This window comes from Athene noctua, chromosome 2 (assembly GCF_965140245.1).
Source record: "Athene noctua chromosome 2, bAthNoc1.hap1.1, whole genome shotgun sequence".
In the NCBI taxonomy this organism is placed as follows: Eukaryota; Metazoa; Chordata; class Aves; order Strigiformes; family Strigidae; genus Athene; species Athene noctua.
The window spans coordinates 72,548,006-72,575,546 of NC_134038.1; the positions used below are offsets into that span (position 1 = coordinate 72,548,006).

Below are 27,541 nucleotides of genomic sequence, written 5' to 3' on the forward strand. Positions count from 1 at the left end.
AGTGAATGTTTTATGGCCACTAGCAATTTCAAGATATTGCCTAATTTAGTTTCACATCTCTTAAGCTTAACATCTTTCAGTTCAATTTCTTAAGATGGTAATAGTAGAAGACTAAATAGAGGAACAACTCACTTAGGTTGTGTGCCAAGGAATAAAAAAAAAAAATATTCTTGCTGATTTTTCACCACAGTGATCTGCGAAGTTTAGATTAATGAAAAATATTCTTCCCAGAATTAATATTTAGGAAATGTAAATTTGCTGAAGGTATTTTTGTGTGTGTGTAAGTCTGAGAATTATACAAGAGAGTTTAAAAACAAAAGGGTAGACTTTTTTCTTTGGAAAAAAAAGAAGAGAAAACAAAGAATCCTACATGTTCCCTAACTCCTTTGGGGGGGGGGGGGGGAATAGTGCAAAGTGATTCAAAATAATATATAGAAACCTGAGGTGTTACCTGCTAGGGTATCACAGCTGCGGTTTTTATATACTAACCTTTTGTCACCTTTGGTACAAATTAGCCTCACATTAATGTTTTTTACAGTATAATTTGCATTTTTTTCCAAACAAGATGAACCAAGGCTAAGTTTAATAAATCAATAAAATGTTGTCATATAGAGTATTAAGATAATACGAAAGGAAGCACAGATGCCGTATTTAAATCTAGGAGGAAAAAATTTTATTATTTAAGTACAAAATATGCTATTTGCTTCTGAAATATTGGACTGCTCACATATAAAGCAATGATTGCCTTTTTAGTTTTTCACAGTTGGTGATAGGAAACCAGTGATAAAAACTGAAATAGAAAAAATTATCACAACAGATTTTCTCTAAAGCTGGAAGTATCATTCAAGTTTTGACACAGATAGTCAAAGATGACATTCCAAACCTATTAACTAATTAGAAAAATGAAGTGGTGGGACCCTGTTATTTATGTGTGATGTCCCCAGCCTTTATTTAGGCAGATATATTTTGTTAGCATATTTGAAGTATCATGTGTTCTGTTTAGGTCAAAGCAGATGCCTGGTATGCCTTGGTATTTCTGATTAATATAACCTGAGGTCTGGTTTGCTTTAACCTCTTTGTAAGTAAGCACGCTGTCATAACTCTGTTAACGACATTTTGTTTGGTACTACATGAAGTGTAATGGCTGAACCTGAAATGTCATCTCTACCTTTTGACTTTGTTCAGCGTTCTTAAGACTAATACACAGATAAAACATACAAATAAGTGACTTATAGTAACTATAGTGCTAAATGGTATTCTGCATTCTTTATGCTATAGGCTGTGTTCTGTATGCCAATACCCAGCATCCATGTGAAGTCAATGAGCATGTGGTTGGGTAGGCGTGCAGAACTGGGGTTTTGTAGTCCAGAAATAATCACCCACCTTCTTTGTATTTAGTCTTTTGCACTAGTCTTTTCAGAAAAATAACACTGAATGAATAATACATAATGAAATTATGGTGACCTACAGGACTACTTTACAATCAGTGCATGCCATAAAATATTGCTTTGTAACATCTGTTTTATACTAAATGTTGGTGTTCAAGTGAGCCTTGTTAGCTATTTGACAGTGACAGACAACACTATTTATAAACCTGTTATAATAAATGCCTTTTTAGTCTATGAAAATGTGTGGCATGACATTTATAAAAGGGGTAAAAAAAAAAGGTCTCTCTGAAACTAAAGAAGTCCTTCCTGTGCCATGGGCTTGAATTTATTACCCTGAATAATTCCATTTAAGTCAGTGAAGCTAATCACAGTAGCAAATTAACAGATATGGGGGACTAAATTTTTCTTTTTCACTATCAGAATCACAGTGAAGATGTAAATAAATGTAATAATCTGTATTTTAACAACATATCAACCCAATTATCACTTACTATAGGTTAGTAGAAGGTAGAGGTTCCTGTGGTGACCTCTATGCAACTATAATCAAGTTGCCAATGTTACAAATTTGCGTGTTCTTTATCTACTGTCATTACTGCCCCATTGCTTGGCCAGACAGAGCAGCTCCTGAAGCAGTCAGAGCAGGCTTTTGCAAAAAATAAGACGCAGTTATATTAGAGATTGGGAACAGACAGGAGGAACTCCCGTAATATTCAGCAAGCAAAAGCGGCTGTAGAAGTCTCTCAAATAGGGATGCTTCAGTTTCGGAGATCTTTCATGTTTGAGCAGGTATTTTAGCTTTTCACTGGTGGTCTGAGAAGATTTGGCTCAAGGCACCAAGAAATTTATTGCTTTTACACCGTGTGCTCTATTGTGTTCGTAGTGTTGCTGCCCTATAGTTGCAGGCTGCAAGCAAGGACAGATCTCATGTATGTCAGCTACTTGTGCACTATCCAAGTGGTCATGATCAACAGAGGCCTTAAATATACTCAGTAGAGGGTCTTAAATTCTATTTGTGCTACATAACATTGACGGACTGATAAGGCATTTTGTCACAAACCTGATGAGGCCAAAATATTCTTCTGTTATTCAGATCTCTCTGTATCCAACTCTTGTTCCATGCACGTGGCTACCATGTGGGTTAACACTGCAAGAGAGTGCTCTGGGTTTTGTTCATCCCAAGGTCTTACTGGTGCTGTGTTTTGCATGCTGGTCCACAGAGTGAACATCTTTGTGTTGGTGCTATTGACTGCTCTGCCTTACGGCCATGCATTCCATTCCCCTTGTTAACTGCACAAGATTTGTAGTTTCCTACGCGAATCATTCAAGTATAGCCCTGCTGATAATACCATATACTGAGGTATTGAACAAAGTAGTTTCTGCAATAAAGTCAGTCATGACTGATATAATCACTGGGTACAACCAGAGTCGGTGTTCCCAAGAGATGGTTTTCATTTTCTTTTTACCACTATTTTGTAAATTACATTTAATTTGGACTCATTTTAGCAGTGATCTGCATAAAAGATTGTATTTTAGGCTAAGGAAAAAATTAAAGATATGTGTCAATGACCTAAAGATACAAAGTTCATATGTTAATGATGAACTTTAAAGATTAAATTTTTTTTAATTTATTTAGTCCTGCTACTATTGAAACTATAGTAGTCTGAATATTTTTCATTCATCTGAAGAGCATATTACTTTGTCATTGAACTGAGGTGAATTAATGAAGTGAGATTAACCTCAACTGAACCTTCACAAATGTTCAGTAACACAGGTTCCAGCAAACGAGTCTCTGGAGCAGGGAATAGTTATTTTCTAAATACACAGGCCAGTGCTGACACCTTGTGGCTTCATTACTGAGTTATTGCATAGTTTTGTGTGGCTATTTTGGGTATAAATAACGATTAACTTGCTGTTGTCAGCGCTGCCTGTCTCTTCTGCTTCCTGACCACCTCAGTGCCCAATATTTTGGAATCACATGTAAAACAGCTTGTTACTTTGGGCTGTGTTGCACTGCACATCGAGTAAATAAAATCTAGGCAAGCCTGGGATCTCTTGAGGGGGACTCAGAAAGCTTCAGTTCAGTGCACAAACTCATGGGTGCTTATGCAGCAGCAGACAGAAGTTACAAGCTTCTCTCTTCCTAGTTAATACCTCATTTTTATATTTCCTTCTACATAGGAGAGCACCAAGGACTCAATATTTACCACTCGTGCACTTTTAGGCACATACATGTTTTCTACATTGACACCAAAGCATTCCTTTGCTGCCCTCTTCACCCTTGAAGAACTACTAATAGCAAAAATACATCCAAAGGGACTGTTTGAGAACTTCCAGTAGTATCAGACCCTGAGATGCACTACTTACCTATGGCTGGAAAAATGCCTAAACCATAATCTATCAGTGCAATTTCTACCTGAATAGGCATCTAGTCTAAAATCACGTACCATTTTAAATCTGAAACAAAACCAGCTGTTAAGGCTGCAATTACTGTTTGAAATCTGTTGTGGAACTAAGTGTTCAGAGCCTGACATGCGTCTTGTGAAGACCACACATCCTGCCTCAGTTGTCACCTCAGAGATGGTTTTCGGATGTTTATGGTCATGTCCCTGTTCTTAAGTGTTCATGTTGTGGTAATACATGAGTTAGAAGTCTTTTTTTAATTGCATTATGGGTTTGTGGTGGTTTTTAAAATTTCTGATATGTTTAGTTGTTTATAATGAATAGTAAAGCACAGAATTGTAAAGTTTTTCTACAGTAGGGACCAAATCCTCAGCTTATGTAAATCAATATTCATAGCTTCACTCAAGTCAAAGAGGTGGCATTAAAATTTCTATTCCTGAAGAACATGACTGCCTGAGTCTGTTAAGAAAAATCAAAGGAATAAGGATGTGCCTATGAAGATTTGATTTGCTGGCATCTCTGTTTATCTAACAGAAGGATTTGTATTCTCACTCCTGTGTAAATCTTAATTGACACTTGCTGATTGAACTTTAACATAATAAATGTACTATAATGAGCCGTTAGAGTCTCTTTTTGGCATGCTTCCTCTGCTCTGTAGGAACCGAAGAGGAAAGGTTCGAGGAGTGACACATAATTGTTACCCATTTCAGTGCCCTGCCAGGAGGCAGATCTATCTGATCAAAGAGCAGTGAGCGACAGTATCATTTTAAGGTGCAATAAAAGCTTCTCATATTGGACAACTGCTTGTCCTGCCTCATCACCTTCAGGATCAAACAAACTACCTGTAGGCCTATAAATGCCTCCACTGCATGAAATTAAAGCACTTTGTCAAACCTACACACGTGATCTGTTCAGCAAAGGAAAACAAGGAGCTGCAGGAGCCAACGGGGACCTCTAGAAGCACGAACGGGTGTGTAACGGGTGAGAAAGTCTTTGCAGCATGGGCAGGCCAGGACTGCAGTGTAAAAGCTTTAGGAAACTGGCTAGGCCCAGCCACAGCTACAGCTGTAGGATGCAACATGGTTACAGGGAGTGTGTGGAAAAACCTCTACCCTTCCTCCTTGTGGGATGATGATAAGGATAGGTCTCAGCTACAGTCTGTTGTCTTTATATTGCTAGGCCTTTAAAGCTGGGCTATGAACAATTGTATTCCTGTATTACAAGTTAAAAACAATTGTACTCTGGGTAATTGCAGCTTTTAGACATCTGCATCATGCAAAAAACACTCCACCAAAGTCCTGGTGGACACAGCTCTTCCATGATGTTACATATTGTTAAACTTGAGTCTAAATTGTAAAAGGAAAAAAAAAAAAAAAGGAAAACCAAGTTCCTGTATCTATGCCCTTTCCAATGTTCAGAGGTATGCAACTTCTGCAATATGTTGTAGAGTATATGCTACATCTCTCATTTAGAAGAAAGAGGAAGATCCCTCTGTGGGTTTTATGGTAGCATTACCAATAGCTTTAGTACCTGCTGGAGGGTTGTGTTAAGCTGTGAAAGGAAAACTGTTTGAGTAGTTCAAATGTTGTGGATTCCAGCCCTCACAGAACTTGCTCAGACCAAGCATGTTTATTACAGAGGCATTTAGACCACCTGTAAAATGTTAGCTGCCTCCCTCACGCATGGACACAGAAGTCTGGTGTATGCCAGATGCAGGAAATCAGCTCCTCCCTCGATTATCTGCAAAAAAACCATTTGATGCAACACAATGTCACAACTGGCAGGTCTAAAAAAAACAGAACAACCACTTTTTCAGCGGGCACAACGCCCATTAAAAGTGCCAGATGCTTCCTTGTTAAACATTTGATGCCAGAACATGTTCAGACAAGGCAAAATTCTCCAGCTGGTCTAACCAGTCTTGGCTCTCCACCTTGCAATGACGCTGCAAATTTCCGAATATTTTCTGCTCCCAGAGTAGGGACGGGAGAGCGTTTGAGGGAGCTGCGGCAGGGCTGCGCTGCTGGGATGGGGATGGGGACGTGGAGCACGCTGCTGGGCTCTTTCAAGCTCCAGCGCTTGGAGCTTGAGCAAGAGTAACGACTTCAGCAAAAGAGTGGGGAAGCCTCGGCCCGCGCTCGGCGGTGACCGAGGCGGGGAGGACGGGGTAGAGGCCCTCCGGGCCGGCCCCTCCCTCGCCGCCGCGGGAAGGGGGGAAGTGGGGGGAGCGCGGCCGGCGGCTCTCCCGGGGCAGGACTACATTTCCCAGCACCCTTCCCCGCCGGCAACTCCCCTCCCCCGCCGGGCTGGGCGCACGGCCGTGCCCGGAGCCGCGCGGCGGCAATACAGTCCCCGGCCGCCCCTCCGCGCCCTCGGTTGTGGCAGCGGCGGCCGGAGCCGCGGCCGTGCCCGGCGCTGCGCGGGAGGGGGGCGGGCGCCATGGCTGACAGCGGAGAGCCCCCGGAGGCTCCGGCCGCGGCGCCTCCGGGCTCGCCGGCGCAGAAGCGGCGGCCGGGCGGCTCCCCCAGCGCGGGTGCCGGCGGGGCGGAGGGGGCGGCGGCCCTGCCGCGGCTGCCGCTGGGCGGCCCGGGCGGGGCGGCGGGGATGTCGCTGCCGCGGCTGGAGAAGCCGATCAAGCAGGCCTTCTACAACACCGGGGCGCTGCTGTTCGCGGGGCTGTGCTGCGGCGCCGCCGTCCTGGTCTACTTCATCCTGGAGGCCTTCCTGCGGCCGCTGCTCTGGGCTGTGCTCTGCGGCACCTTCCTGCACCCCTTCAAGAGCTCCCTGACGGCGCTGGGCCGCCGCTGGCTCGGCCGCCTGCACCGCTCCCGCACGCCCGTCCTGCTGGCCGCCCTCCTCCTCCCCATCTGCTTCGCCAACTACGGCGTGGAGGCGCTGGGCGAGCAGGTGCTGCGGCGGCGGCGACTCCTGCTGCTCCTGGGCGCCGGGGGGCCGCTGCTCTACGGGCTCTACTGCCTGGGCAGCTCCCTGGGCGTGCAGGTGCTGCTGGCCCAGGCCGCCCGCCTCATCTGCCAGGGGCTGGACTACTTCAGCAGCCAGTGGGTGAGTGCCCGCCTCGGGCGGGCCGGGGCTCTCGGGGGTGGCCGGGCTGCCCGGGAGGGGAGGCGGCGGGCGCCACTTTCCCCCTCCCCTCCTCGGAGATGCGCGGCCCGACGGGGAGGGCCGGGATGCGGCCCTCGGTTCCCTCCCTCCCTCCGGCCGGCCGGCCGTGGCGCTCGCCCCTGCCCGCCCTGCCCGCCGGCGGCCGTTGGGCTGCCCCGGGGGGGCGGCTGCGGCGCGCGGGCTGGGACGCGGCGCCGGCCGCCATCTCACTTGTTGCGCGGCGGTGGCGGGGGCCTGGCAGGGCGGTGAGGACGGGGCGGGGGGGAGGACCAAATCGCCTATTTGAAGTCGCCGCAGCCCTTTTATTTGTTTATTTGTTTATTTTGCGGTAAAGGAGACAGAAACTCTCCTCGCGGCACGCGGGTGTGACTGCCGCCGCGGTGTCGCCCGCGGCGGGGGGGGGAGCAGCAGGGCCGGGGATGCCCGGGCAAACCAAGCACCCGCTCGCTGTCAGGCCGTCGCGGTGGCGTAGGGCAAATCTCGCCTTCACGATAAAGCCGTGTGTAAAGCAGCTTTAAAAGGTGCTCCCGAGTTCCATCCCGCGACGTGGAGGGGTGTTCCGTATAGACGGGGTGTGCAGCAGAGGCAGATACGGTTTCTCTTGTCGGGGTTTCGGGTCCGTCGTTTAGTCATGCCCAGGTTTTGAGATGCTGTTAAGTCAGAGGTAATTCAGGTGAGGTCTTGGGCAAACATCGATTCTGTTGAGCTGTAAAATTGTGTCTTAAGTGTTGTGAAATAGCAGGTCAGCTCTGCAAGTGACTTGAGGGGAAAGGCATCTTAAGGCTTGTTTCTCAGTGTACTGTTTGTTGGTGTTTTTTTTTTTTTTTTCTTTAAAGGATCAAACGGTGCAAACTCAGTTTGAACGTTAAAGAGTAAAGCTGTTTATCTAACTTAAAAATTTGACATATGGTAGTAAAGATTCTGAGAGACTACTTTTCCCTGTCTTGTCTTCAGTAGGTAGGCAAGTTAAAACCCCTGGCAGAACTAATTTTAACTTTGTTAGTTATAATTGAAAATGCAAGAAAGGCTACATATCTGAAGTAAATAGATATGTGAAAGCACAGAACATTAGTAAGTTACACTTTTGGTAAATGCTGATGTATGATTGGCATGCTCAGATTGCTTAGTGTAAAAGACTTTTTTTTTAAGCTGCTCTAGCTTTTTACAGAAACTAAACAACATGCACACACACCCCCTGTGGCAAATGACATATGCATTTGGTTTAATGGGCATATAGTGGAAATAAATCTTGAAGAACTGCCTAAACCGATCATCTTATGTGGGCAAGAGAGAGAAACCGTCAGCAACAAAAAAACCCCAAACAAGGTTATCCAGGCTTCTGATAGTGAATTACACATGTTCTTCGAATACTAGTTTTATTCCTTTGGTGGAGCTGGTATATGCTGATACCTCAGTCACAACTTTGGAGGTGCATAGCAGGAACAAAGAAGGAATAGTTCTCCTGAATATACTGACAAAGGATATTTTGAGCTATTTCTGGTGTGAATAGGATGGACTGGAAGCATGTTTTGTCTCTTGAAGGTAAACACTGGGAGAAGAGATTTTCTTGGCCTCTGCTCTGAAGCATTGTCATACTCTGGAAAATGTCAGGGGATTTGTGTTTCTGTTCTGTTTTGTCCTCAGAAGTATAATTAAGACTGAGTAGACAGAGACGCTCCCTATTTTTATAAAGATACAACCATCTTTACCTTTAGCCGAGTGTTGGAAAGATGTAAGCATCGGTTGGTGCTGATGGGAAGTTTTGATTAGTTGCCACACAATTTACTTGATAAGCTTAAGGCTTTCCTTCGCTTTGGCCTACCCATTTTATTTTAACAAATCAGCAATATTGCTACACTAACCAACTTGGCTAAGTCCAGTGCTTTATCCAAACTTGGTTAATTAAGCTGTACTTAACTGGGTAAGTATAAGGGTACTAAAGGAAGTTCCACCAATTTAACCTCCTATGTATGGCTGTAATACCCTGCTGGATGTCTGTGCATGCTCAGTGCAGTTTTGCTTAGCAGTGTCTCCTACTTTTGCTTCTGGTGTGACACTTGTGTACGTTGAAGTGCTGTAAGGTTTTAACTGGGCCAAAGGATAGTAAGCTCCCAGAACTATTCTGAGTTCCTTGTGAAGATTTTGGGTTCATGTCACAATAACTGACCATGGGATTCCTTAAGCAAACCAGTTGCTGTAGCTTTCTAAGCAAGCTGCCTATGTCTCTTTCTGGGGCCTTATATGAGAAAAAAAATTCCTTTGGAAATAACCTCTGCTCAGCCTGGCATCATCTGTACACTTTACAGTGGTTTCCTATTCCAGTTTCTTGAATTTTGCTGTTACCTGATTTATATTATCTCAGAGCTGTAGTATAGTAGGATAACTTAATTTTATCCATGCTGCTGAGGAGCCTTGAGCTGGATCAGTTAATAGTATCTGCTTTAACTTCAGTTAAGCATTTTAAAGCTGTTTAATTGCCATGTTATATTGCAAGACTGTTTGCAGGTGTACAGTCTGCTTGTTAGCTGCACAGAAATTTTGGACATTACAAGTCAGTTTGCTCCATTGTACTGTTCTTCTCTGGGATCTGAAGCCTCCATGGTTCCTTCTGTGTGTTACCTTGCATGAAGATTACAACTGTTTCTGTCTGTAGATATTCCATGTGGTAAGAAAAAGTAATGGTAATTTAATTTCTTGCATTGTTTCTTTTAGCAGCCCACTAAGCCAATTTAGATTTCTGTGTTTTGAAATATTTTGATACGGATTGAACACATATTAACATAAAACAAGTAAATTTTCCACTTAGGAAGGAATACTTTATTGCCAAGAATATGATATATAAATAATTTATTAAAAGCATAAAAAAGATGAGCAAGCATGGCTTGTTTTAAGTTTGAGACCAGTATCTGACTAGCATAGAACATTTGTTTATGGTAATTTTCATCTTGTGAACCATGAATGTCTGTACTCCAGCCACAAATGATTCTGCCGTGGGCTGCAAAGGTGTACGCATTTGTTCTTATTTGGAGCTTTGCCTCATCTGGAAGGCCCTGCTGCTTACAGAGAAGAACATGTATCGTTGTCTTCTCCCTTTCTAATGCCCTCTGTTGTGCTAGAGAAGTGAGAGGATGCTTATCATTAGACTTTGACTGAGAGCAATTGCGGGGTTTTGGGATGCTAATTTGATGTTCTCTAACTAAAGGTATTTTTAGGGTATCCACTATGCTGTGATATGGAGACAAATACTCCCTTTGGTTCCAGAAAAAAATGTTCTCCAAATGCAGCAATTGCATGTGATAATGACACAGTAAACTGTATCTTGGTACCAGTGTGTTACAGAGCTTTCTTGTACTGTTGTCTTCCAATCTGGGAAAGCCATTCATGGTGTTGATGAGTGAATGTTTGGAAATGGCTGTATTCCTGTCTGTGGTTCTAAAGTCACACCTGCAGTTTGAATTAGGCATCCTAGATACCTCCATGTTAGGAAATGTTTGATAGATAATTGCAAAACACTCCATTTGAAGAACAAGTTCAAGATCTTGGGCTACTCTACAAGTATCTTGTTCCCACCATCTCCTTTTCCTTCCCTTTATGCTTTACAGTTCCCACATCACCTTTGAAGAAGCTTGCTCAAGAAATGTAGTGGGCTACCGGGCCTTAGAGCTAGGAGCTGGTTATAAATTCCAGTTGAGTTCCTTGCTCTGGCTCCAGCCTTCTCTGTGGGTTGTTTGTAGAAGTCTTACATAGAGGAGTACATACACTCTACATGAACTTAAGTTACTTATAGTAGGGAAGGGGAGTGTTTTTCTGTATCTTTTTTTCTTGAAAAGTCCCATAGTGGACTGACTATACTCTTACACGCTTACAGGCTATGACAGTTTCAGCGTGATTACCCTTGCAGTTAGTATACCTTCTGAAGACTAATCTTGGACTGCCTTGTGATCCTACTTTTGTAGGAAGTACACTTGTATCCAGCTCTGTGTCTAAGGTACAGGAAATTCTTCTGCTTTGTGGCAAGAGTTCAGGCTACTTTAGTCTGATGTTTTACACTTGAAGTAATATACAGGAAATGCCAGCTATTGGTTGTATTTTCTTCCTTTTTTTTTTTTTTTTTTTTTCAGCAGGGTTCACATGCTCGTATTTATTTAGAAATAGTTTGTAGATCTGGACAGATGAAGTGAATTATACAGCTGCTCTAAATCTGATGTAACTGGCAGAATTCTCTGGAGTGAACTTGGTTACAGGGCTGTCAAAATCTTTCTCCCATGGTCAGTCCTTCTTCCTTGTTTTGTCACACGTTACTGGTCAGGGTCGGAAACTGTGTACTCATATGTATGTGTACCTCTGTACTAGGTACAACTAATTTTGTTGTCGTGCTTAGCATGCAGTTAGAGGACCTAATCAATTCCTTTCCTCGGTACAATGCTGGGCAAATCTGGAAACACCATTTGCCATGACCACTGCGTTGGAATATTGTCAAAGTAGGTCTTGTATGTTTCCGCCTCCTGTCTGTCTGCTCCCTGTCAGGGAAACTATCGAAGACATCCACCAGGGGGACTTCCATTTATGTTGGTACTAGATGCCAGCAGCCCCTAAAGTAACCCTTGCAGACAGAAATTCTCAAACATGCTTCTTGGTAAATGCTTTCTGTCACAGATTTCAAGATGCTTGGTTTCCACTGTGCTATTGAATCTCATCTGTGGAAGTGAAAATGCATCTACATTTTGCCAGGTTCATGTGATGGGGCAATTTCTCTTCCAGCAAAGGGAAGGGATAAGTTTGATTATAATGTTGGAGTAACTATAAATGAGAAAAACACAGTTCTGATTTTTTAGTTGCATATAATTCCTGGTTTTTGAGTGTTTCAGAGAGGGTTGGGGTTTTTTGGTTTTTTTTTCCTTCCCTTTCTTCTTTGAGCAGGCTTGCAGGTTTCTAAAACTTGCCCAGCATAAAAAATAACCCACACCTGAAAAAACAGTTAAGTATTCTTTCTGCTGTTTATAATAATCCTTTCATTATTTGGTATCATGACTTTTAAATCATACAGCCAGGTACTGACTGTAAACACATGTACCAAAACTATGGTTTTTCGTTTGTTTTCACAACTTGGTAGAGGTCAACTGTGTAGAGACCACATGTGGCCTATTTAAAAACAGGATGGGGAGGGGCAGGGAGCAGTGTTGATAGTGTTTTCTTTTCCACCTTTGTTTTTCCCTTCCACACCCACCCAGTTTTGGGAGAACCTGCTGTGAGATCCCTTTCTTGAAAAGGCTTGTGAGCTTGCTTAGATTTATATGCATGAACTGCAGCCCTACACACTAATCTGTCTCTAGCCTTCAGCCTAAAGATATATGCTACGTTGAGTTAGGGGTTTTTTTGGTATTTATGTGTAGTATTTGAACACAGTGATACTTCTTTTTCTACTACCTCTGAAAGGAGTGCTTGTTATGGAACTGTCCAGCAAAATTTTAACCATGCTCTCTATAATAAAGCAAGAAGGTGAAGAAGCTGTGTATGTTGAGGAGCCATCTCTTGTGAAAGTGGCATTATGAAGCATGTCAGAGAAGTGGTCCCTCTCTCTGCAGGGAATTTGATGTATTCTGAAAACCCTCTTTTCACAAGTGAATCCTGAAGAGTTGGATTTCTGAATAGTGTTTTTATTAAGGGAGTTTCTCATAAATAGCTGTTCTATTAAGACAAGAAAAATGAGCTAAAGGAGGAATATTTTCAACATCCATAGCTGCAGTCATTTTGATATCGTGGATGTAATGGATTTCCTTAAATTAACAGTGTAGGAAGTGTTGCAGAACACATTGAAAATAGTTTTTCAGTGTGGCAGTGCTGATTTTGATGGTCAGTTCCCCCCTGCCCCAGGTTTCTAGTTAGAAGTTCATACTTCTGTCCCTTCAAAAAGGTGTGGCCTCACTAAACACCAGGCTTCTATTTCATGTGGTTTAGCAGTCTGGGTGTGTTAATGCCAAACATATCTGCCTGGATATCTGTCACAGTGGAGCTTCTAGAGGAAATGGAACTGGTATGATGTTCTAATCCTTTGGGTTTAGGGCAAGGAATAACCCAGTCTGTCAGGTTTATGCTTACTTGTGTTCACTTAGGATGTCATCTACCTGCTTAGGTAAGTGATGGCTTCCTTAGTGAAGGGATGAGGTGGTTGAGTTTGCTTTGAGGTGGGAAATAGTATTATATGTAAGATCAGTTGTTTTGGGTTTTTTGGTTTTGTGTCTGATAAAGACTGTCTCCATGCTAAATGAAGGGCAGTTACACATTCTTCATTCTGCCAGACTCTGCACATTGTGGGATATTTCCTCTTGTGTACTGTGCAATATATACAGTAAAGGCACATGGAATTAATTTTGGTTCTGAAAGCTGGATGTTATGATATTTTCATAATTCCTCATCTGCCTCCTTGTTATCTTTTTTATTGTTTAAAAAACCATTTTCAAATGGACAGATAAACACTATAATATTCATAGTGGCAAACACAGTTTGGCTTTTAGTGATGCCTTGTGTCGCCTCATCTTTAAAGTCCAACACTATTCTGCTCAGCTGTTGTGGTAGGTTCATTTTCCTTCACCAGTCTGCATCGTCACTGAGGAGGAATAATGATCTGCTGTTAAAAGATCAGTTCTTCAATCAGGTTCACTCAGTGAAGCACTGTATGAAAAGTTTGCAAAAGTACCATGTGAATGTTTGGCCAATGTTTTTAAGGTTTTCCTATTTTAAGAAAAACTAATAAAAATCTTTATTTCCAAAAGAAAATTGTATTTTTAAATGTTAAAGGGAAGTGGTGAGTTAGTTAAGACTTTTTTTTTTCTTTTTTATCATAACCCTGAAACAAACTGGAAAATTGGAAACCAATTTGGATCCATAGATTCATCAAATAGCTTTAAATATCTCAATTTAAAAAGACCAAACCAAACCCTAAAAATCTTTGCCATATGATTTCCAAGTGGAAAAGAGCAGCCTGGAAGAAAAATACCCTCTCCCTTTGTCATTTCAAAGCGCTAGAACTACAAATAGAAAATGAAGAGTTGAAACATGCCATTTGATAGGTCTTGACTTGTTAAAAACTGGAAACTTCTTGAAGGTTGACGGAGTGTATATCAAAAGAAGTAGCTGTTGGTTATTCTACTTAGTCTTCACTATTGTGTTTACCATGGGGTGGTTTACATGAAGCAGGTAGGAAAAGTATTCGCTGCTGCATGTTTTGTTGTTGGGGCAACATCCCAAGGAAGACTGAGTTGTTCTGGGAGCTTTCTTACCAGTAAGGGGCTGTTCTTGCTTATCCCGCTTCTGACATAAGCTTCAGTTGCCCTGTTGTCAGTGCCTGTCTTATCTCTGTGAGCTTGTTTAGCTATAACTGAGTTAAATTATAAACTCTTGGGGTTTTTTTTCTGGATAATTTTTTATCAGTTTAGGGAGCTGGCTGGATGAACATTGCAGCTGGTGTGCAGAAGAGGTAGGACTGCAGTGGGAGAGAATGAACTGCTGCTTCCAGTAGCAGTGACCTGTTAAATAGGCTCATCTGTAAAACCTTTCCTTCAGAGTTTAACTTGCTGATAGGAATAAAAGGGAGTGAACTGCACAAATAATGAATTCTACTCTTCAATATAAATCAATATAAATGTTGTCATGAGTTGAGTAGTAGGAAAGAGCTCGTTCTTGAAAATTGATGCCAAAGCTAAAAGAGTGTCTGAGATTTTCAAATTCTCTCAACTTTAGCTGGAACTGGAAACAGATTTTCAGTAACATTGGTGATACGGTCATGTTGATAAATCCTAGACTTTCCAACACTGAAAAGAAAAATCAATACACTGAAGCAGATGCTTGAGCTTAATATACAAGCTGCATTTTTCAGTGGTGTAGTTTTGTATCCAATTGGCAGTTTGAAGAGAACTGAAGCCCTTCAGACTTGCCTAGATGTGTCTAAATCTGGCTTTTTAAATTTACCACTGTAATGCAGAAGTGGATGCTGAAATCCAAGAAGTTACACAGTAGTCTTACAGGTAGTTATTCAGGGAAGCATGTAGTTTTACTTCATATGTCTAAAGTTAAACAACATTTTGTTCAATTTGTGAGGGGTGCTACAACATTGGAAGATGTGAGAAATGGGGTCTTTGTTGTCTGTTCAGACAATGAAGATAAGTGAGGGAAGGAAGAAGAAGGAGAAGTTACAGAATTAAACCATCCTAGAATTGTGATATATGGGAGTTGTGCATGTCTGAAAATACTAGTTGTGATTGAATAGGCGTTTGAAATGTTAGAGTACCTGGTGAAGGTTAGGCATCTGTAGCTGACTTCAGCTTGATAAATAGTTTATGGTAGCTAATCCATTCTGCAATATCTGAAGTGTGTGTATTAGTTACCTGGTTATCTGTATGCTCTTATAAATCAAATTTATAGGCTTTTTGGTTTAGCAGGGAATTTGTATCCCTTCTAGTTTCAGTTCAGTAATTATAGTAGCTTAATTTTAATGAGCGTAGGCAGTATCTTTCTTTATTTCCATGATGTAGGTAGTTGAGATGGACATGCAATATAGTAAAGAGGCTATTAATATTCTCTCACTCTTGTAGCCAAAACCTCTGGAGATTGTTCAGAAAAACAATGGGAAAGGTTATATAACATGGTTTTAAAGGGTTAAGAAAAAAAAAGGCCGTTGCCAGGTTAGTATGGGATGAAATCCTAGTCCATGTTAATTTAAGTTAATTTGCTTTGTCAGTTGCTTTCAGCTACAAATTGTTGGAAGCAGGCTACCCAAGTTTAGAGAAGTAGGCTACCCTAGTTCCCATGCAGTGTATTTCTTGCAGCATAGGGAAGTGCTTGGACATAACATGAACAGATAAAGAACTGATTACTCTGTAGTGTCACTGAAATGAAACCTCTTGCACCAGTCAGTTGATTACATAGGGTTTTTTTGCAGTGTTTTAGGATTGTTATTGTTAGATCTCTGAAACAAGATGAGTTATTTTAAAATAAGCTATTTCTCTCTATTCAATAGAAATAAATACTTTTACTTGGGTCATTTGCTAAGCTTTTATAAAAGAGAATTGATGAATTACTGTAACTTACGTTCTGTTATCCTCCTACTTTTGACATATTATTAATCATAAAGTTTAATTTATTGAACTTACCAAGTCTCCTATTTGTCATTAAATTTAAAAGCTAAAGAGAAAAAATGGTTTAATGCTGGAACATTTATCACAAAAAAATGCTGTGTGGCTGATGTTAAGGAGTAGGATAGCATCTTCATGCTGAGTTATCTTTTGCAATTACAGTTGTGCTGTAATATGCCTTGTGAGAGAGTTTGTTATGAACTTATGCTGTTAAAGGAGTGCTGCTCTGCATTTCAGATCAAAAATATTTTTGTTCATTTGTTTATGACTCTAGGCTTAATGTCTAATGGTTGTGTTCATTTTAGACGTTTGTCTTGAGTCCACATTTAGCCATAAGCATTATGCAGCTCTGTTAATGCAGAACTAGAGATGGACAGCAGTGAAAAGTTGGACTGATCAGCTTTGATGAGAAAGATTAGTATGAAAAGTGCATATGTTTGTTTACATTTCTTGAGTGATTTTAAATTACCTTGTGTGTGTGTGTTCCCTGTGAAGTTAACAGGGTCCATCACTGCTTGTCTGCTGTATTCAGTACAATTTAGATTTCCTGTGCACCAGTGAGGTTCATGGGAATAGCCACACAGACCTGCTTTTCACAGAGACAGTTGCCTCTTCAGCATGAGTCATGTTAGTGCAGAGTAAAGAGGTGAAACCTCTTGTGTGTTCTGTACGATTGCATCTTCTGTGTCTTTGCTAGTGCACTCACCTCTTACCGTGAGGTCTGATTCAGCAAATGCTGTTAATAGAAGTCCTTTTTAAATTTATTTGGAATTTATGGATTTATAAGTATAAATTTGAGTGTGTCCTTAACTGGTTACGGATAGGGAATATTTACTGACTTTGGGCCAGAAAGGTCCTTTTTTTTAAAAAAAAAAAAAAAAAAAATACAACACTTTATTTTTACAGGTTTTCATACTTCTTCACATCTTCTGCTGAGTAGCAACTTTTCATCTCCTGTTGCCTCTTCTGGGTTTCTACTTTCTTCTTTTCAGCATTTTCAAGCTCAAATTCTTCATCTCAAGTTTCTCAATTAGATTTCTGTATTGTGATTTATCTGATGAGCAGAGTTGTAGAAGGCAGTTAGAAATAGCAAAACCAAAATGATGACGTCTTCCTCCTGATATGTTATGATGGACATTCTTCTGTCGCTGCTGTTTTTAGTTAAATATTTGATAAAATTACATGTAACAAATCATTTAAAGGCACGATTGTTTTGTGGACCAACACTGCTGAGAAACAGCATTTTTTTTTGTGCTTCCTAATGGATATGATTGGCTTAAAATCCCTTTTGTCTCTTTGGACTGGAACACAGGAGCTGGCAAGCTGCTCGGTGCTGGATGCTCTGCTGGCTCTGTCTCCCTGTGGCCCCACTGGTGCTGCTGGTGGCCCCATTTTATTTAGGTTCTCACCTTTTAATAGTAGTTCCAGAGTAATTTCTTGGTCTCAGGTGCAAAACCATCTTCCTTCGGGGTTTGTGTCCAGCAAAGCGCATATACCCCCTCACATTAGAACCATACTGAAGGGAGACTAAAGGCATGTCTAGATTGCTCTTATACTTCGTGAAAACTTTGTTTCTCTTACATGGAGCAAAAACTCCTGTAATTACTTGACAGTTCTGAAATGTAGGTTTCTTAAAGAATTAGAACCTGACTTCAGTTCCCTGTGTGGCAGTTAGCGGTGAGTGCATTTGTATGTGTATGCACTCATCAAAATGTAGCTGTGCTGTACTCATGTATGTATACATACCTGTGTGTATCTTTTTTCTTAAAGATATGGACGTTGGTGGTTGGTTACTTGCTGATGGTTTCATTCAAGTGGAATATAAGCACTGAACGTTACCTGAAAGCTATCTCTGTCCCTGTCTGGATTATGCTGCTCTTTCACTTAGGTGAGTAACAAGAAGTTACTATTCTGATGTGTCCAGTGGGATTCTGCTGTCTTGCAAAGCTACTCCCTTGCTCTTCTGCTGAATCTTTGTAATGGAGTCTAGCTGAGGTGCAGGCTGTTTTCTCAGTAATTCTGACTGCAGCAGGAAGTGCTGGAGTAGGGAATGGGAAGGCATCAGGATGATGAGCAACATGTGTCTTCAACTCCTCCTGCCCAGTTTGTTCTTCCCATGGATTTCCCTGATTTGGCACACAGACCTGGTACTTACTCTCTGACAGTCAGGAAGGGCTGGGTTCACATGTGGGTGGATTTAGACTTTCACTTGTGATGGTGTTTAATATTATTATTCTTGAAAGCCTGCTGTTAAACAAAGCTGAAGCTGTAAAATGCATTTAATAGTAGTAATAGAAGCAAAACCCCCTTTTTTATCAGTAGTCAATAAGCATGTTGCTATGATATCAACAATATCAAATAAATTCGCCAGTAATCTGTGTAATCTGTTAATAAAAATGTAAGATTATAGTAACGTATTAGTATTAGATTTATTTTACATACTTGTAACAGATTATCAGATTATATTTTCAGTTTATAGTGAAAGTATCATGGAAATAATAAAAGATGGTAATGATGGAATGTTTCACAGCATACTTCATTATTTACTTTGCTTTAGCAGCGGGTTTCAAGGGTTGTTCTGACCATGTGGAGACACTTTCCTGAGGTTTTAAGATACACGTAATGGCTTTGCATTTGCTTACATTTTAACAGTCTTGTATTTGCTGGAAGTACTGGCTGAAAAGCCAGACTCCAAGAAGGCACTGCTTGATGCCAACTCTGTGGAGATCTAACATAAATACAGATTTTTTGGGGGGAACTTCATTTTCCTCTGACATCTAAAAAGTTTTTATTTTGTGTGTATTTGAATGTAATTTTGCATGTTTTAAAAATTGTTCTCTATATTAGCATAGTCTAAAGTCACTCAAGTTAGGAACAGTATTAACTTCGTTTATTAATTGAGAAATTAGTTCACCTGTGTTTTCTGTTCTTCCTTTCTGTGAATGTAGAAAACTTGTTTACTTTATGACACTTCTTAGTTTCTGTCCAGATTGTTCTTGGTTGATGTGGTGCCTTTCTTGGTTTTGCTAAATGTAGAATTTATTGGTGGTGTAATTTTTCTTGTCAAAAAACCCCCTGTATCTTTCAGCTTCTGTGGCAGGTTCCTGGAGAATTCCTGTGTTTCTGGTTATAGTTGTTCTGATGACCGTAGGCATGTTGCATGAACAGCAGAATGGAAAGGAGTCTTCTGGTAAGAAATGAGTCACTATTTCTTTTACTGTTGGAGGCAAAAGTTCTGTAAAGTTAAGTGAAAGAATCTGGACCATATTACTGTAAATTCAGTATCATATGGATTGCAAGAATTTACTACTAGATTTTTAGTATGTTTCAGATGGTTTACTCATGCTGAAGTGAACTGATTCTTTACAGAAAATAATTGCAATGGACTGATGTTTCTTTTCCATAGCAAGGTAGCGACTCTCATCTGATTGCTTAAATTTACAGAATCTTATATGTAATCCTATGTGTCTTGCTAATTTTGGAAGAAATGAGCAATATGAGTTTAATAGCTGTTATAATACTGAGTGTGAGAGAAACTGAGACAACTCCATCCAGCAAGTTTCTTATATCCAGTCATTTGGTTTTGGAATATCAGTTTCTTAAAACTGTGGTTTGTGTTTAGGCTTTGAGAAAAATAGGTTGTGCCTGTTGTGAGTCAGTTTTACATAAAAGCAAATGTCAGGTGTTCCTTTCTAGTACTAGCTGTATGATTATTTTGGGAAACGTTTTTACTATCTTCTTGTTCTAGTATTCTTGAAAGTCATCGTAATCTTGGTTAGTAAAATTGGTTATCTGGTATAAAGATTTTTAGATTAATCAGTCTGCCAGCAACTGCAAATGACTTGGTTGGTAGCAGTTCATTAGCAAGGACAGTGCTAAGCAAATAACTAGTTTTGTGTTTTGTCCCCAGGTGTATTGTAATACTAAAATTAATAGCATTCATTCCTGTTTGATCATGTTGACTGCATATAACACATATTAAAAAATAACAATGTCTGCCAGTATAATTTCTGTTGTTTGACAGCTTTAGATATCAAGCAACAAAGAAAACATTTTAAACATTCTTTATTTACAGACACATATATATTTTACAGGGGCAGAGCTTCCTGGTCAGATGATTTCCATTGCTGCTTCAACAATTGCCATGGCAATTTCGATGACAGAAGATGAGTCCAATAATGAACGTTCCTCACAACCCTCAGGTGACTGAATACTCTGTAAGAAGCATTTGAATTTGCTCTAAAGGCATGAAATTGGAGGGAATTAAGAACAAATTTCAAAATAGTCCCTATCCTCTTCATTCTGTCCAAAATAGCACATTTATTCTTACCTTGTGAAACAGGTTTGTTTTTAAAAATGTTACAACAGTGATAATGTAAAAGCTGTCTTGCAAATGATAGTTTACATGACTGTCTGTACATTAAGAAGGCATGACTAGAAGGATTGGGGTTTTATTTGAATGAGGGTGTGGGGTTTTTTTTCCTATTCTTTGTTATTAATTTTTTAAATTTTCCCTAGCTGCCTTTTGATTTGTTGGCAGTTATAAGATATAACTGGATTTAAGGACCAGGTACAGACTGGAATAATTTTCGTGTACATCACCGTGACAGACCTTTGTCCTCTGTTTAACTATAGCATGATCAAAGTTTTTTTCTATAGTGAGTTTACTTGCCATTGTAGCTTGAGTCATGATACTTTCACTTGCAATAACACAACTAGAAATCTGTAAGAAATGGCTTGAAAGAGTTGCAAAGAAGGTGTTTAGATGTCCATCACTGGTTTTCAACTTTACCATCATTTTTCTGGGTAAGCCTTTGATGGAATACGATACTGGAAAAAACCCCACTATTATGAACATCTCAGGAATTCGAAAGATTTCACCTGTTTCCTGCAAGTAGACAAAAAGAGTCATTCAACTTGACAGAATGTGAACTTGCAAAACTTCAGTTTGAAATTGGCTGTGTTTAAGTCATCTGCTTCAAGACAGTATGTTCTTAATATTGTCTGTAATGTGTAAATCATGCTCCAGAGGAGGAAACATAGTGATTATACAGGAGAGAATGCTTTTTTTCTCTTCAAGACAGGATTTTTTTCTATTTTCTAGTTGTAACTTCTCTTGGACAAAAGACAACTGTAGGGTTTTACAAAGGTGTCTTTTAGTGAATGTTTAATGATTTACTTTCTTGAGACAGTTAACCATGTGTTTTCTGTCTTGCAAATTCTGTTGTTTTCCTTCACAGCAGGAGAAGAACAAATATGGTGTTTCCTGTTTACTCCTAATAATAGTCAAATAATTTTTCAACAGTCTGTTGGGAATTAGCATTCTATTTTGTGGTATGTGTTAAGCATCTTTTTGGTCATATTTGGTTTGGATCTTTTGTGTGAACGGTGATGAAACATTATTCTTGTGCAGCAAAAGATTTTTATCTATAGGTTTAAGAAACTACGACTCTTAGTTTTCCTCTGCAGTGATTTTTAGATGTTATGTTACCTTGCTTTGGAACTTGTAAAGTAACATATAACTATTTCATGAGAAGTGTAAGATTTTGAAAGTTTTAATACCTTCAGCCTGATGAACAGCAGAGTTCAGGAGGAGATCTTCCTTATATTTATTATATGTTAGTGGTTGTCAAGGTTGATTAAGTGTCAGTAGCAATAACAATGCTTCTACTGTATTAGATCAATTATAGAACAATCAGTGCTTCATGTTTTTACTGCTCTCCCTATGCTTAAATTTGTTCATGAAAAAACCAGAAGGGTAAATGTCTTGGTTTTACAGGTTTTTCTGAACACTCATGTTTTTCCTTCCTTTGTTGTTGAATACTGGTATTTAGTGTTGGAGGTGAGGAGTTTAATGATACCAAGTGCAGGTGATCTAACTTGTCCTTCCTGATTTCCCAAGAATTTTCAGAGTATACAGCAAATGAGAAGTCTTACAAAGACTTATAAGTTATAAGATAACTTACGAAGCAGATATCACTGCAGCATTTTGTTAGCTGCCTTGTAAGCAAGATTCTGTTGTCTTGTTGGCCTTGAATATGATAGATACTGAAATCCTTAAATGTCATCATGGCTCTTAGCCTCCCTTTCACCATGTGCTTCTTTGTTTTCTAAAAAATAAAAATTTTCTCTTGAAATTACAGAAAGATGTGGTTATTGATGAAAAGGTACATTCATCCTGGTGTTCCAAAAGAATTTTTCATTAATATTAAGAAGTGATTTTCTTAATATCATCTATCTAGTTTCATCTTAGTCTGAAGGTTTCATTCTAATACCCTGCTCCATAGAGATACGGACATTTGCCTTCCTGTTTATGCTTCTGTTCATTTTCCTTTTATTTAAGGAAGAGGAGGAGAATAATTCAAAATGTTATGCTAGCAAGAAGTTGACTTGACAGAGAACAATTTTGTAAAGAAAAGAACGTGTCTTAAGACAGCCTCGAAAATTTACTTTCTTTGTTGTTTTTTATTCAAATAAGGATGATACATTCTGATTTTGCTGAATTCTTAGCTGGGTATTATTGTTAGCCATTTGGGAAAGACTGTCATACTTTAATTAGTTGGAAGATAGAAAGGTGTTTTTCAGGTTTCATCTCTAAAAATATCAAGAAGCACATGAAATGAGGTTTTACAGACCCTGAAGTTAGTCTAAATTAATATTCCAGTAGTTCTTTTCTTCCTATTTCTGTTGACAAGGCAGTCATTCCTTGGTCTACAGAGCATATCTTGCCAACAAATGTGACTTGTTTCATTTGCAGTTTGGTGGATTTTCTGCAACTTTGTGAACTGGCTTATGATACTGTCATCCGAATGTCAGTTCTGATGTGGAGTCTGTGTTTGTCATGGGGAGAATACTGGGTCATTGGCAGCGCCCATTTAGTTTTGCTTAGAGTGCTGCAGAACTGCATTCTGAAAAATCTTTGACTTTGGATTCTCTAGGAGTTTTTAGCCTCTTTTTTTTTTTTGTCTCTTTTTATCTTTTTCTCTCTCTTTTTTTTTTTTTTCTTTTTCTTTCCCAGCTGTGTTTTGCAGATCTGCAACAGTCTGCTTAAGTTAGTAGGGAAACCATAGGAGAATGAGGCTGTTTGGTACTGCTCTTAACATTATTGTTGCTGTTATTTAATTAAGGTTTTCTTCATTGCAAAAAGATGTTGATCAAATTTTTCATTACCAAAAGAAGGAATATTCTTTTTTTTTTTTTTTTTTTTTTTTTAAAAAAGACTCTACTAAGGGCTTTGGGGGCAAAAAGTTTTGGATAGCTTTAATCTTGAGGCATAGACTTCAGCATATTAAATTTCCTTGTGTTTTCTGTTCTGGCTTTTAGCACTTCCTTCCCTTTGGTAAATATTTGAGTTTCTATTGTCATGTTTACTGTGTTAATTTTGGAGAAAAAAGAAGAAAAGTGTTGAGTAAGTTGAATTGACGTGACAATTCTCAATTACAGATAAACTTCTTTCAGTTAGTGTTCCTTTAGTGCATTTTAAGCTGAATCCATTTGTTTCTATTGGTACTCTTCTACTTAGTTAAAAATAGACTGAGAAGTACAGGAGAATGATAGACCCTCTTTCTTATGACAAAACCACTTCTTTTTTTAGGAAAATTTCTGTTTACAGGAAAATTTCTGTTTATGAAAAATTTACTCCTGTAGTTTGTATGATAGGGCTGGCCTTCATCCCTTTGATATGTGAAGAAGTGCTCTGCCTGAAGCTTCCGATGTGTTTAGCTGCTTGCGGATTTCCTTCTTTCAGATTGCATGCTTTAATTCCTCTGGGAATATTCTGAAGTTCCACCAAATATGTTACCAGCAACCAGCTGATGTTTCTGTCATCATCCCAGTGTCTATCAGTTGGGTGAATCGGTGGATCTGTATTAGTGTGGTGGGGAAGTATTTATAAGCTCTAAAAGTAGTTCCCCTTACTTGTAGAACGCCAGTGTAGATTTCTGCAACGGAGGAGTGTTAATCCAGTGTGTGAGGATGCAGAATTTGTCACATACCACTACTGTACACGTATGACAAATCTGTCTTGGTTTTTTTGTGCATTCTAGCTGTCATGCTTTAGGCTAGGAATGGCTTTAGTGACAAACTGCAGCTAAAACCGCATGTGTGGAACATGAGGTGTTGGACTGATACGCATGTAGTAACAGTTTTTACAGAGTTTTACTTAGTGTGAAGGAAGTGGTTGGTGTTGATGTGACACAGGTCCAGCAAGAGTTGTGTTCATTGCTAACCTGCTTCAGTGTGTACCAACATAACAAACTGCCTTTTATTCTACAGCATAGAATAAGTTTTCAGGTTTTCTTGTGTGTGTGTTCTTCCACTACAGCTACAAATTTTTCTCAGGTAATGGTGTGTAGGAAGTGTGTGCATTTTGCCACCAGTATGGGGCCTCAATAAAAGTTAGTACTGGTGTTTTCAGGGAGAGATTCTACATACAGTGACTAAAGATGGATTTGATGTCACCCATAGTAGGCAGATTTGCCAACTAAAGAGTTAAATAAATAAATAAATGTGTTCTCTATACAAGAATTTTAATTTGGACATACTATTTTTGCCTGAAATGACTATTTACTGTTTATTTATAAATGCCTTTAATACATCAGTTCACATTTTTGAATTGAATTTCATGTTTACTAGCTTACGAATGAGAGAATGACACCATTTATTACCCACTAATTTATGCTTGCTGTTATTAAATATGTTACACAAGCAAGTAATTTAGGATCACAGTGTGAGTGCTATGATTGTAATGTTCAGGAAAACAAAAAGTGTGGTAAAAATTTTGTGAGATACAAGCTTTTTTCTTCAATGTATGCTGTATTTTTTTGTTTGATTTAAATGAGCTTTGAGCAAATCTAAGATTTCTTTTTGAATGCTTGAAGTTAAGAGAAATCAAAGATTTCTTCCAAGACTTTAGATTTCTTTTAGAAGTTAATTACACTTTGTGTTTTTCAGGATTTTATGGTTATTTGACAAAATGTTTGGCTTGTAATTTACCTGCAGTAAGAGGAGGCCTCTTAGAGACTGTACCATCTTTTCTTCCCTCCTTCTCCCAGCACTGCTTGGCATGGTGTTGCATGATGTGGGAGAGCTTACACAGCCCTGTTTTAGCTTTTCAAAATTCAGATCAGTGCCAAGGCTGTCTGTCTTTTAGAGAAATAACAAGAAAAAACCCAACAAAACAAAGCAAAAAAACCCCCAACCAAAACAAAGGTTAATTTGGGACTGGGGAGCATATTCTGTTCTGTGGTGAATGTTCATGTGATAATTTCCACTTCTTTGTTTGTATTTGTTTGTTAGGAGCAACAGAAGGTGATCAGCCTCCACATGCTTCATCATCTTTCTCCTCCTCTTCATCCTCTTCTGGGAGCAGACAAAGACCTGAGATTGGATCTTTTCTTAGAAAAAAGAAAACTAGTGATATTTACTTTGTTACACTTGTGTGGGCCATTGTCATTGTCCAGATCTGGCTAAATTTCTGGATTGTGCAGCTATTGCCCGTGCCTTTTGCAGGTAATAATCCAGTTATTAGAAATGTGTGTTAAATTATGACTTTGGATAGCCTTAAGCTTTGTGCTAAATAAAATTGAAGGAAGAGGCGTGTAGATTTGTATGAGCTTTAATTTAAGACTTTTTCAAGACTTTTTGTTAAGACAAGATGAATTGTAGCTTCAGATAGGAAGACTCATGTGTACTGTCTGTTACCATGTAGTGGACAACTCTGTAAAATTGCTTTGTCTGTTGAGTATTGTAATTACCTGGAATAATTTAGTGCCGTACCTTACATTGTAACAATACTTCTGGTTGTGAGTACTTTGTTTTTCTTCATCCTGATGTCATGTCTTTCAAGTTTTTGCACCTATAGATAAAGAATATTTTTAGCTGTTACTCAGTAGTGAAGTACAGATCATGCTAGCTTTTAATTTCCATTAAAAATGTGTTGCTAGGCTCTGTGGACAAATCACAAATGAGATTTTATTCTAATTCTAGCTCTGAGGTTAATTAGCTTTATTGCTTCACATCTACGTGCATCTGTTATGTATCAAGGAAGAATGGAGTAGTTGCGATAGCTATCTAAAGAGGTTATTTTATAAAACTGAATGCCACTTTTTCTGATACTATTTTGAGGAGTGAAATAGGGCAGATGGGAACTCTCGAAATACGCATGAGGTACTATGAAGGCATTTTCTCCCATCTACCTACTGTAAACAAAGTGAATTTCCTAATTTGCTTGTCTTTAATCTTCAGTTAAAATGCTGATTTTCAGCATTTTAAAAATGTATTTAACACTTAAATGTAGCTATTTTTACCAGGTGTGGTGGGTTGGTCCCAGCTAGTGGCCAGGTACCCCCAAAGCCAATAAATGTTTTCTTGTCTTCCAGTGTGGGCTCATCCATGAGCTGCAGTCCCTTCAGGGAGGTACCAGCTCTGGCATCTCCTTGTCCTTAGGCCACAGTCCCTTCTAGATGTGTACCTGCTCCAGCATGGGTCCTCCATAGGCCATGGTCCATCTGAGTGGTGTGCCTGCTCTGCTGTGGAGCAATTCTACTCCCCTGGCCTTTTTATTCCCTCCGTTCTTTCTTCCTCTCTATTTGCTCATTCTCTGTGTTCCCTCCTCTTCTACCTCTCTAGTGTTTCTTGCCCTTTCTTAAATATATTTTCACGGAGGCAGCACACCTGTGCCTGATGCGCTCTAGCTTTGGCCTGTGGTGGGTCCATTGTGGAGCCACGTGGAATCAACTGTGTCTGGCACAGTGCAGCCCCTGGTCTCTCCCCATGGAGGTCACCCCAGCAGCCACCCTGCTACCAAATTTATACCCAATACACAAAGTCATTATAAGCCATCTAATTGTGCATCTGGAAATCATGACTGTGGGGCCATGCTTACAGGTTTGAGGGACTGTGAACTCCGGGAGGCATGGTGAAAGGAACAGCTGCACATTTGGCTGTGGCACTGTAGCAGCAGCTAAAGGGTAGTGTGATGGTCAGGCATATAAATAGCTGAATGCAGGGTAAGAGGAGAGAGGGGTTTGACCTTTGTTTCATTCCAGTGTAGTTGCTACAGAAGAAATGGTTTTGGTGTCTGGGCGTCATGGTAAATGGCAATGGCAGGTTGGATGTAGCTATAAATAAAACATAAAAATGATGATCTTACTGCAAAATAAATTTTAGACTTACTAGAAGCAAAGTTTATGTGGCTTAATTTATTGAAGAGAAAAGTCAAGGAGTGACTTAACCACTGTTTAGAAATACCTACTTGGGTGGGAGGAAAAATGGACACAGTAGTTTTGCAGTTAGGTTAACAATAATGAATGGTTTTGAGCTTGAGCCAGACAATTCTAGATTAAAATGTACATCTATAACTGAAATGGATGAATACTGCTATTGCCGGTCATGAGGTCTAAAATAGCTACCTGAACAATAAACTCATGCCAAAACAGAAATTAATGTTGAAGATTTGTGACTTGTTGGTCTAGCAGTGACACCAGGCCATTAAGTGCTTTT

The 27,541-nt window shown here is 39.8% G+C and overlaps 1 protein-coding gene across 5 annotated transcripts in view; it reads left to right on the top strand.

The window, feature by feature from the left end:
* Positions 1-6,151: 6,151 nt before the first annotated feature.
* Positions 6,152-27,541, top strand: part of TMEM245 (transmembrane protein 245) — a 122,468-nt gene continuing 101,078 nt past the window's right edge. For all 5 annotated transcript variants that reach the window (XM_074899420.1, XM_074899424.1, XM_074899422.1 and 2 more), the window contains exons 1-5: positions 6,152-6,848; positions 17,810-17,927; positions 19,128-19,229; positions 20,134-20,241; positions 25,337-25,549. In XM_074899420.1, coding sequence (XP_074755521.1) covers positions 6,225-6,848; positions 17,810-17,927; positions 19,128-19,229; positions 20,134-20,241; positions 25,337-25,549 — 1,165 coding nt within the window. In that variant the 5' untranslated portion in view covers positions 6,152-6,224. The remainder of the gene's footprint in view (positions 6,849-17,809; positions 17,928-19,127; positions 19,230-20,133; positions 20,242-25,336; positions 25,550-27,541) is intronic.